This window comes from Biomphalaria glabrata, chromosome 7, assembly GCF_947242115.1.
Source record: "Biomphalaria glabrata chromosome 7, xgBioGlab47.1, whole genome shotgun sequence".
Lineage (NCBI taxonomy): Eukaryota > Metazoa > Mollusca > Gastropoda > Planorbidae > Biomphalaria > Biomphalaria glabrata.
In genome coordinates, this window is record NC_074717.1 from 26,961,172 (window position 1) to 26,973,701 (window position 12,530).

At 37.0% G+C, this 12,530-nt stretch overlaps 1 protein-coding gene across 8 annotated transcripts in view; it reads left to right on the forward strand.

Annotated features, from left to right (window-relative positions):
• Positions 1-12,530, forward strand: part of LOC106078394 (uncharacterized) — a 49,740-nt gene that overhangs the window by 35,688 nt on the left and 1,522 nt on the right. For 3 of the 8 annotated variants that reach the window (XM_056036244.1, XM_056036245.1, XM_056036242.1), the window contains exons 2-5: positions 9,601-9,727; positions 10,796-10,940; positions 11,625-11,802; positions 12,329-12,498. In XM_056036244.1, the coding sequence (XP_055892219.1) occupies positions 9,633-9,727; positions 10,796-10,940; positions 11,625-11,802; positions 12,329-12,498 (588 nt within the window). In that variant the 5' untranslated portion in view covers positions 9,601-9,632. The other 5 variants (XM_056036239.1, XM_056036246.1, XM_056036240.1 and 2 more) reach the window with 5 other exon arrangements.

Below are 12,530 nucleotides of genomic sequence, written 5' to 3' on the forward strand. Positions count from 1 at the left end.
GGTTGTCTCCATTGAAAGACAAGGGAAGTTAACATCTTGACTATGTGGGTTGTCTCCATTGAAAGACAAGTGATGTTAACATCTTGACTATGTGGGTTGTCTCCATTGAAAGACTAGTGAAGTTAACATCTTGACTATGTGGGTTGTCTCCATTGAAAGACCAGTGTAGTTAACATCTTGACTATGTGGGTTGTCTCCATTGAAAGACAAGTAAAGTTAACATCTTGACTATGTGGGTTGTCTCCATTGAAAGACCAGTGAAGTTAACATCTTGACTATGTGGGTTGTCTCCATTGAAAGACAAGTGATGTTAACATCTTGACTATGTGGGTTGTCTCCATTGAAAGACAAGTGAAGTGTATCTGGATAAATAATAACATGTAGTTCTAGATATGGGTAGATAGTACGAAGCACATCTGGGGAGGTAGGCCGCCTAATATGAAGTACATTAGGAAGATGATATTTACAAAATATGGAAAAAAATAATAAAGAAGTAAATGTGAAATACAACTGGGTAGATAGCGTAGCTGGGTATGGGTAAATAATACGAGGAACATCCGGGTAGATAATGTGAGGTAGATCTGGGTGGAAAGTAAGTAGCACATCAGGATATAAAAAATATGCGGTACATTTGGGTAGATCATGTTAAGTATATCTGGGTAAATAGTGTGAAGCACATCTGTGTAGGCCTAAATCATATTAAACTATGATGTTGTGAAAAGTGATTTAAGTGGTTTAAGCTTCTAGATCTATATGACAAAGTAAATGAAAAAACGAGGAAGAATAAGCCTATGAAACACGAATTGTTTCAATGGTCCTACACAGCAAATGCAAGTTCATATATCGATCGAACTAAATTTAGACATAACAAGCAAGGTCTATAGCGGTGGCTGAGTGGTTAAGCTTGGCTTCCAAATTGGAGGTTCCCGGGTTCGAATCCTGAGTTCACCCAATTCAAATGTGTGGGCTACCTGACTTTAGTTGGGGAAAAGTAAAGGTATTTGAACGTTGAGCTTGCCACATGACACCCTCGTTAACCGTGGGCCACAGAAATAGATGACCTTTACATCATCTGACATATAGACAGCATGGTCTGAAAGGAGAGTTATATATATATATATATATACCAATGTATTTGCATTGCGTGTCCAATCTGTTATGTGTCCAATGTAAAGTTTAGCCAATGTGAAGTTTGTTCAATATGAAATTTGTTCGTTATGAAGTTTGTCCAATCTGTTGTGTGACCAATGTGATGTGCAGATCGATGTATTCTGTGTCCAATGTGATGTGTGCCAATGTATTCTGTGTCCAATGTGATATGAGCCAATATATTGTGTGACCAATGTAATGTGTGCCAATGTATTGTGTGACCAATGTGATGTGTGCCAATTTATTGTGTGACCAATGTAATGTGTGCCAATGTATTCTGTGTCCAATGTGATGTGTGCCAATGTATTCTGTGTCCAAAGTGATGTGTGCCAATGTATTCTGTGTCCAATGTGATGTGTGCCAATGTATTCTGTGTCCAATGTGATGTGTGTCAATGTATTCTGTGTCCGAAGTGATGTGTGCCAATGTATTCTGTGTCCAAAGTGATGTGTGCCAATGTATTCTGTGTCCAAAGTGATGTGTGCCAATGAATTCTGTGTCCAAAGTGATGTGTGCCAATGTATTCTGTGTCCAATGTGATGTGTGCCAATGTATTCTGTGTCCAATGTGATGTGTGCCAATGTATTCTGTGTCCAATGTGATGTGTGCCAATGTATTCTGTGTCCAATGTGATGTGTGCCAATGTATTCTGTGTCCAAAGTGATGTGTGCCAATGTATTCTGTGTCCAATGTGATGTGTGCCAATGTATTCTGTGTCCAATGTGATGTGTGCCAATGTATTCTGTGTCCAATGTGATGTGTGCCAATGTATTCTGTGTCCAATGTGATGTGTGCCAATGTATTCTGTGTCCAATGTGATGTGTGCCAATGTATTCTGTGTCCAATGTGATGTGTGCCAATGTATTCTGTGTCCAATGTATTCTGTGTCCAATGTGATGTTTACATCAATGTATTCTGTGTTCAATGTGAAGTGTGTCCAATCTGTTGTGTTTCAATGTAAATAGTGTCCTTGGACCCTAATGTTATGATGAATGTGTTCCTTTTAATCATGACGTCTTAGATAAGATCATAATCATTTTAGGAGTGTTCGCCTGCGCCCGTGTGTGTGTTTATGTGTGCTTGTACGTATGTTTTCCCACTAGTGCACACGCAGTCAATGTTACTTATTGTGTTGCTTGTATTTGCACAGGATTCTAAAAGAAGGCTAAACGGATGTAGTGTTAGAGATTTTGATCCGTTAGACGAGATGCTCGACAGGATGATAAAAAACATTCACCATGTGTGAGATTGTGTGTGTGTGTGTAGGTGGGGAGGATGGGTGGTTTATCGATCTGACTGGCCATTTGAACTCATTCATATACGAATGTATATCTAGATTTCAGTGTAGTCCCATTTATTTTTCTAAGTAATGTTCACTTTTTGTGGCACAGGGGATACGACAATTGAATTGCAGTTCTCTAGCCTGCAGTTGATGAAGGTATCACGTGGGCTAGTAAAACAGTTAAACGCCTACTCATTCAGTATATCAGGTCTTATGAGAGTCAAAGACATGCTTTAATCGAGGGAAAAAAAATGGGCTTTTTAGCGGCTTTTGAAAGAAAAAAATCTGATATTAGTTTTTTGTGTGGTCTGTCTGTTCGTCCGTCCGGAAAGTCATGCTTTGATTTAAAATTTCATTTAAGTCCTTGTGCTACTTTTTTTTACCTACGATTTTGTTTTTTCATTTAATTGTGCAGTACGGCTTGCAAACGTTTTGATGACAATGCTGAAATACAATATTTTCCTGAGTTATTTTGACCTTTGTGGTCGTATAGGGTACAACTGAAGACATTTAGCGTATCTTTATAGTTTTGTTTTGTTTTGTTTTACATGTTTTGGATCTTCCTTCCGAATTGATTACATCCTTGCTCAAACCTCCCACAGAACGGATGGGGAATGGCGGCGGGCAGGGTTCGAACACTGAACCACCGAGACGACAGTCCAGAGCGCATACCTAACGACCAGGCAGTCAGTACAATCACCACAAATTAAACGCAGACAGAGAGATCTAGGTCAAGTCAATATTTGTATAGTTATATTGTATGTTTCAAAGATACTTTAAAGCGGCGACCTATAAAGGGGACTAATTCAGCTTATACCGCCACTTCAGTCAAGTACAATTTCTTTCCCTTGTTCGAGATACCAAATAAAATAATTTATCACGAATAGTTAATTAACTTCCAGTAATTTTTTTTTATTGATTCTTGTTTTGTCAGGTTAAAGAAATAATTGTAAAAAATTTCATCATAAATCGGGATTGGATGTCGGAGAAATAACATGTATAAACTTTTCACAAGACAGACAGACTGAACGAGCTGATATAAGCATTGTAAAAATATTTCTCATCACATAGATTTATAAGTGTTGGTCTAGATCAGATGAGTCAAGTTAGTTGGGAACATATGACCTTAACATCATCTGCCCTATAGACCACAAGGTCTGAAAGGGGAAACTACTTTTTTAGCGGCCCCCGAAAGGTGAAAAGACGCTATTAGTTTTGTGCGAAATGTCTGTCCGTCTGTCCCGTTTAGATCTCGTAAACTAGAAAAGATATTAAAAATCCGACATCACAATATTTTAGACCATTCAAAGTTCTGATGCAACGGCTACTTTTTTTTTTTTCTGAAAGCGAAAAATCTAAATTTTAAAATCAGTTATGCAAGCAGTTATTTAAAGAGAAAAAGCTAATTAGTATGCATTATAAGTTAGACCTAATTTAAAACGAATAGTAATCTTGTAAACTTCATTTTCTTGAACTACATTTCGCGAGGCCAGATTAATCCCGGTAGAGCTTAGCTTCCGAACCGAGGGTCCCGGGTTCGAATCCTGGTGAAGGCTGGGATTTTCAACTTCGGAATCCCTGGGCGCCTCTGAGTCTACCCAGCTCTAATGGGTACCTGACATTAGTTGGGGAAAATTAAAGGCGGTTGATCGTTGTGCTGGCTACATGACACCCTCGTTAACCGTAGGCCACAAAAACAGATGAACTTTACATCATCTGCCCTACAGACCACAAGGTCTAAAAGGGGAACTAGTTAGGCCAGGTTCACATCTAACTTTGCATTCACTTGCACCTATCCTTTGATCTGCAGCACCATTGGGGCACTACACAAGATCTGTCAATCTTCTTTCTCCATTCTTATCTCTCATTTGTCTTTGATATAATTTCATTTGGATGTTCTGTCTGAAAATATTGAAGCCTACCTGGGTGGACCACTTCGGGGGCCGATTTTAAGTTTGTGTTTCCACACAAAACTGTCTTTGTAACCTTGTTGTTTACTAGATCTATTAGAAATTTAATTACATTAATTTTCATTAATTACATTAAACTAATTGATTCAACTACACTTCATATAAACTCTGTTGTTGTTGTTTTTTAAAGCATTTTTAACACTTTTCTTATTTCTCTGTTGTTGTTCCCGACTGATCAACAGATAAACGAAGAAAAAAAAAAGAGTGATTGGTTGTAGAGTTAGAGATGGAAGGTTAACAAGTAATTATCGGTACTGACTAGATCTAGATTGCGGCACCGTTGAAGGTTAAAGGCTAAATGAAGGATGCAATGCAAGTCTAACTAGATTGGCCGGCCCTAGTAGTTCATTCACTTACACAGCAATGATCAAGGTACTTTTTAAAATAGCATGGGAGACAACCACAGCAGTTTAGTGCTTAAAAGTTTGGATTGTTGAATAGTTAGTAACTGTCTAAGACAGACCTGTATACAATGTTACTTAAGGCTTGAACACAAGTTAGGTTAACAATTTCTTATATAACGCCCCACAATATTTAGAGTTTAACTTTGGATGACAGTTTCTTTTTGGATGTGTACATTCTTTTATTTAAAAAAAACACATGGTTATATAATTGAGCTTAGGTTTACAGTTTCTTTTGTTGAAATGTTAGCTGGGTAAGGCTGGGTTTACAGTTTTGGAGTTTACATTTTGTTTTCTTAACTTAGCATAGACTAGATTTAACATTTCTTTTTGGGTCAACGTCAAGATTGAACTGTAAGTTTGTACCCTAACCATGTTCTAACACGATTGTCTTCATGTCCTTAACCTTGATACGTTTCATTTGAAAATTGTGCAAATGTTAAGTTTTTTTTAAAATGAGGATGAATTGGTTATAAACTACCCCCCCCCACACACACACACACTTAGTAGCCTGGTATAGTTCCTAGTCTCTGGTCAAATCGAAGCTATTGAAGACAGTCACAGTTTTCCATCATAGTAATTCCGTATCATGTTTACCGATGTCTTCTAGAAAGGGAAGATATATACTGTATTTATATAAGTTACTAAATAGTTTTCTTAACGGTTATGTTGAAGTCTGAGCATAAAACTGACACAACTATCGTCAATAATACTTTGTAAATCTAGTTTGATTATTACTGGTCAGTTTCCCAATTATGACTTGGGGGAAAGTCCACCCCACGTGACATACCTAAACCAGCACGCTCCACCTGTGACTCGAGACCACAATCACACTTAAGTGAGCCTAATCGATTTTCTTTTTTTTTTTTTATTTTGGACCTGTTAACTCCCATCCTGGCAGCCGGACGTCGCTGGCACGAGAATACAGGTCTGATTGAATGGGTTTACTCTCAGGAAATCGAAGACTGATTCGTATGTAGTAGTGAAAAAAAAAAAGCAGCTTTACATTGAACAGCCAGAAGTGGGGTCAGTTTGTATGGAGGGGTAGAGGAATATCACCTATATAACTTAGGCTATAGGTTTAGCTTACCCTGTAATAATATACATGTTTTTTGGGGTTCAATTTCAATTGTCACAGATGGGCCCAAATCTTGTAGCTCGTTTGAAAAAGGGACGGGAGCCATTATTATTCTTACGATCATACGCTTGTAACAGGGCCGGATTTCGGTGAGGGCAGGAGAGAGAGACTACAGCCCCGGGGACTTAGAGCCGACGGGTCAGCAACTTTTACGTCTGTTTGTTTGTGTTGCTTCTCACTTTTTGAACTTTTACCGACATTGCGTTAAATTTTACAGTTGTCAGCACCATCGCTTGCTCGAACTATATAAATGCATCTCCGGATTTATGGCAGTGCATCCTTCAACCAACAAACTTATAGGCCTATATATATATATATATATATACCTATATGTACAATATTTTTTTTTACGAAACTAAACTTAATAAATATTTTTTTTTAAATAAGGGAAATGAGATGAAATGTACATAGTTTTAGATAAAAGTATTATTATTATTATTAAGTGGCTGACGACTTCCAATGTGTCTACGACAGAAAAAAAAAACATTGGGAGTGTATGAAATGTAAATGGGGTCTACGATAATGAATCTCCTTTATGCAGGTGGGGATTTTACATTTCATACGCCGTTTATGCTATTAATGGGAAATGAAATATATTTATACACACTTATGATTTGTACCCTTGTTAATCCTTTGAACTTTAAACAAAATAACTGTTTCAATTTTAACTGCACATCTAGCTAATAGTAGACACTGGCGGGCATCTAAATAGAAATGTAGACAGGGCAGTGCTGATTCTCTGACATTTGGCTTCCTTCCTTCCTTCCTTCCTCCCTCCTTTCTCCCTCCCTCCTTCCTCCCTCCTTCCTTCCTCCCTCCTTCCTTCCTCGCTCCCTCCCTCCTTCCTTCCTCGCTCCATCCCTCCCTCCCTCCTTCCTTCCTCGCTCCCTCCCTCCCTCCTTCCTTCCTCCCTCCCTCCTTCCTTCCTTCCTCCCTCCCTTCCTCCCTCCTTCCTTCCCTCCTCCCTCCCTCCCTCCCTCCTTCCTTCCTTCCCTCCTTCCTTTCTCCCTCCTCCCTCAGCTACAAGGTATTAAATCACCTACAATTCATAACAACGAAGTCCTAAATCTCGGCGTTTCTTGTTATAATTAGAATTAGTTGAAGCAAAACATTAGACGGGACACAATTTCCCAATTTCCAAATTTAGAACAGTTAAACTGTCAGGCTTTCGACGTTTGGAATTATCACCATTTAAACGCCTCTCTATTCCAATTTTCAAATAAGCCTTGATGATATTCTGAATATGGTAATTACCTCAATGGGAAATCAATCAATAGGAGGAAGATCAATCAACAGAAGAGGCGGAAGCAAACACAAATGAAGAGCTTAAGGTACAATTTAAAAAAGAGTATAAGCTCCTCTTGCTTCAAAATGTTGATACTCTCTGGACACTCATCAGATGTTTAGGAGTATCACCATAACGTTTCTGTTGTTCCATCTTCATATCTAGAGGAAACAAATTTCGGCTATGTGTAAGCTTTCCTAAAAAAAAACTGGACATTACTAATCTCTGCATGACGGAGGAAACTACCCCGCGAACAAAGTAGTACATGACCTCCTTTTCAACCTTTTGCTTGACGTTTGGTAATCCTTCGAAGATACACCAAGCATCCATAAATCTTGAACCTGCAACCATTTTGTTTCACACCATACTTTTAAAGTCTCGTGCTGTGTACTGGCTTAGTTCGCTCCGTCTTGTACATGTGCTGGAATCTTGAAGCATGCTTGAAGGGATCAACAATAGGCAACGAATAGTCTTTGGATTTTGTGCACATCTCTGGTATAGATCAAAAGTAGACCATATGAAATACGTTACAACACAATAAACAACACTGACCTCTCCACAAAGATAAGGCAAGATAATTTAATCTTTTACCTAGATCTAGGATCAGACTAGTTTGAGAAGTAAAAATAAAGAACACATGTGGACGTGAAATCAAAACAAAAATGTTGGTTGTATATTGTAGATCTACTGATCTAGTCAGTGTTGTAGCAAGACCATGATTCTATAACGATTGGTCTCGGTTATAGCTGTAGAGTAGGTCTAGAAACAGATCAAATCGTTGACGGTATTATTCAGTGACAAAGTGGATCTAGATCAACACGAAGCGTATTGTGTATTATTAAAATTATTATATAAGCATTTATTTAGGCTGATACTGGATCTATTTGCTTAACATATCTTGACAGAAATTAAGTCATTGGTTAACGTGCATGACTAGATGCATGACGCGTAGGACATACTCATCTTCTTTTTTTAAGTAACGTCTGTATTTTATAAGATAAGATAAGAAGATAAATTACGTTTAAAAATGAAAGAAATATTTATAGCTTAGTGTTTGAAATTCATTGTTTACACAACTTTTGTTAGCCCGAAAAGTCACGTGGTTTACTGTGATAATCCAAACGCTAGTTGTGCGAGATTATTTCGTACCATTCCTGTCCCCTAGTTGGCTTGGACAAGTTGTATATTTTATCAACCAACTGACTTACTACATAGTACATATATATATATATATATATATATATATATATATATATATATATATATATATATATGTTCAAATCCCGGTGGGGACTGGGATTTTTAATTTCGGGAACTTTGGCGTCTCTGAGTCTACCCTGGGTACCTGACATTAGTTGGGTAAAGGTAAAAGCGGTTGATCGTTGTGCTGGCATGACACCCTTGTTAACCGTAGGCCACACAAACAGATTATCTTTACATCATATCAATGACTAACTATATGTCAGTCCATATGTTCTATCTATCCTGTCCAGCATATGTCAATGACTAACAATATGTCCAGCATGCGGGGCCGAGCCCAGGGCCTCTACAAGAACGGGGCCTGAACAATATATAAACAAATCCATATTTCAACGGGTCAGCAATTTTACGTTTCTGGGAAGTAGCATCTTTACTTGTATTTTTACCAACAACACTTTAAATCTTACAGTTGGCAACACTGTAGGGGTTATAAAGTGTCAGCTTATAGTGTGCTCATATTCTCGTAATATACGAGACATTGCGTGAACACTAAAAATTTTCATTTTTTTAGTTACTAAAATATGCATATTAAATCATTTATTTTCTTTTAAACGAAGGAAAATTGATTTAAAATTACAAGTACTCTCTTTTATACTATTGCATGTTGTTAGATATTACTATTTTTTTTAATGGGTGGATTGTTTTTTAAAGCTTTCGAATATGTCAAAAAGTCTGCCTCGGGGCCTCCCCATACATAAATCCGGCCCTACCAGCATGCAATCGACGTCCGGTCATTTTTCAATGCGTGACAAGGGACATAATTACATGGTCGAAACTTCTTCACGGTATCCTTTTAATGGACCTACCAGGACAAGGTTGTCTTGTTCTTATTTGTTTTGACCTTACGCTCAGACATAAAATCAATACTGAGCTCAACTGAAATAAAGTTACTAGCGATCTGCAAGTCAAATGTCATCTATACAAATATAAAACAAGTTAAAGAGCATCTCTAAAAAAATATAAGCATAGCCACATAAACAAACACACACACACTAGGAAACTTTGCAAAATAAAATGAAAAATTTTGACATAAATGTCTATTTTTATGACAGATTACCGGGAGAACATGTTATATATACAGCCTTACATATATTTAAAAAACTATTTTTCCCCAGGAGTCTATGAGAGGCTCTAAAGACCCTGTATTATGGAGAAAGGGGATGCTATCGTAGCCCTCAAGCAGCGTATGACCAGGGTGACGCCTCTTCAAGACGAACCCAATTTCGCAACTTCTGATGAAACGTAAGTTTTGACAACTTCATTAACCCATTACCGACTATTGTACTAGATTTAATGAAATGCTTTACTTACATGCTTTTTAATCGCATTTCGTGGTATAGCTATGAAAGGGTTATAACTTATACATTGCTATCATTCTCAATGAATACGTAAATCTTAAATCTAGACAGTTAAAAAAAACATCTTCACAACAGCTCTTTAGGCTGAAAGATCAATTTTAATATGTTCAAGAGCCTCATAACTTGATATTTAGTAGACATCTCATTATTACAGCTGTTTGACTTGATATTTAGTAGACATCCTCATTATTACAGCTGTTTGACTTGATATTTAGTAGACATCCTCATTATTACAGCTGTTTGACTTGATATTTAGTAGACATCTCATTATTACAGATGTTTGACTTGATATTTAGTAGACATCTCATTATTACAGATGTTTGACTTGATATTTAGTAGACATCTCATTATTACAGCTGTTTGACTTGATATTTAGTAGACATCTCATTATTACAGCTGTTTGACTTGATATTTAGTAGACATCTCATTATTACAGCTGTTTGACTTGATATTTAGTAGACATCTCATTATTACAGATGTTTGACTTGATATTTAGTAGACATCTCATTATTACAGATGTTTGACTTGATATTTAGTAGACATCTCATTATTACAGCTGTTTGACTTGATATTTAGTAGACATCTCATTATTACAGATGTTTGACTTGATATTTAGTAGACATCTCATTATTACAGATGTTTGACTTGATATTTAGTAGACACCTCATTATTACAGATGTTTGACTTGATATTTAGTAGACACCTCATTATTACAGCTGTTTGACTTGATATTTAGTAGACACCTCATTATTACAGCCGTTTGACTTGATATTTAGTAGACATCTAAAATAGCAAAGTCTGAAGGGGTACCCTTTTCCTCTTTTACTAGGTGGAGTGTCGCCAAACTTTCATAGCACACACTGAGAAAAATACGTGCTGGCTCTGAATAGATGTTTGTTATAGAATTACAATCTTTGTCTCCATACTCTTTCATAGATCTTGAATGTTTCAGTATTGTACGTTTCTTGAAGGCTAATGATTGGAAGTACAAAGATGCAGAAAAAGCTCTGCTGTCCACTGTTGAATACCGCCGCCAGACACGCCCACTGACAGTTGACTGTCAGTACTGTCACACACGCCCTGGTTTTCATTCCATGGTTCGTTGAGTTTGAAATACATTCATACATTGGATTTATTTTGTGTTTATTGTCATGTACTTTGAGATAACTTTTCTTGTAGGGGTACATGAACTAAGATTGCTGTTGTAACAATTAAACGTAACCCTCCTCTTGTAGCGCTTGAGATTAAGGGTGTGGGCTAAGGGTTCAACAGGAAGGTAAATAAAAGTTTATGTAACAGGAAACACGATAAAATCTGATATTTTTCTCTTTTCTGTTGTAGTTTGCATCAAATCTTTTTTTCACACTTTAAGAGTTAAGAGACAGGTTGACATAAACACAAAACCCTAAGTGTAAACCATCCCAGGCAAGAAGTGGAAATAGTTTTGTGTAAAAGACAAATAGATTACATTACATAAACAAAATTGAGAAAAATGTCACCAATGATTGAGTGTTTCCCAGTTTAAGTCCTAGTGAAAAGGGGCTTTATTTCTTAATGTTCTTAGAACTTTAAAGCAAAACTTACAGCAGTTCTGTATTACATTCATATGAACAACTTTTTTTTTTCTTTACGTATTTTAATTTGGACATTTTCTGTATGACTGTACAGTTGGATGTAACACTGTGTGACTATAAGAATGAGTGAGTAAAATAAAAAGATATTTAGATCTTTCATCTAGTACAACATCAATCTACCAATGTGTACACTCCCTTATTTTCTAGCGTCAAGTTGGCTTCGATGAGTCAGGTCGTCCTGTCATGTACTCCAGTTTCGCCCAGGCTTCCGTCCACAAGAACACAGTGGAGGATTTGGTCACTCACGTCACCTACCTGATTGAGAACGCCAAGGTCACCATGAACTCAGGAGTCACCACCTGGGTGTTCGTCATTGACTGTACATGCAAGTGTATCCATTGTTTCCCTTGGTCACTAAAACAATAACAAACATGCACATGCTAAAACCACACATGTAGATGAGTTGCTCATATTGGGACAATAAACCAATTCTTTTTGTAGCACTCCTTTTATCAGCGTGGAGGAATTCGAGTTCAATCAAGAAGTACATGGTGCATTGAAACAGTCCATGTATAGTAGACATGTAGCCTCATATCATGAAAATTATAAAGTATTTACGGGTTCTTTTTAAAAAGGTTATATCATCTCACTCCATCTCTCTATCTGGGACACATTTTGTATTTCTCCTACTTCCCATTTTCGGATCAAGTTGAAACTTTGCACAATTATTCATTGTGCTTAACAAAACATGAATGAATGTTTAGTATAGAAAAGGGATAATAAATCTCAGAGTATTGAAATATATGGCTGTAAATGTGCAGCTCTTTATCTTATATAAACTTTTTAAAATAGTATTTTTATAGTTTGTTTGTTTAGATTGAACATTTTTGTTTTGTTTGTTCACTGACCAGGGATGACAATGGGAGCGTGCAATCCAAAGCTGGGTTACAACGTGACCAGTATACTGTCCAGTCACTATCCAGAGAGGCTAGGAATGGTCATCTGTGTCAACATCAGTCCAGTTTTCCATGGAGTTTGGAAAGCGATTAAGAAACTGTTATCCCCTGGAACTGTTTCAAAAGTAAGTTTTAGTCGAACAAATTGATTTGACTA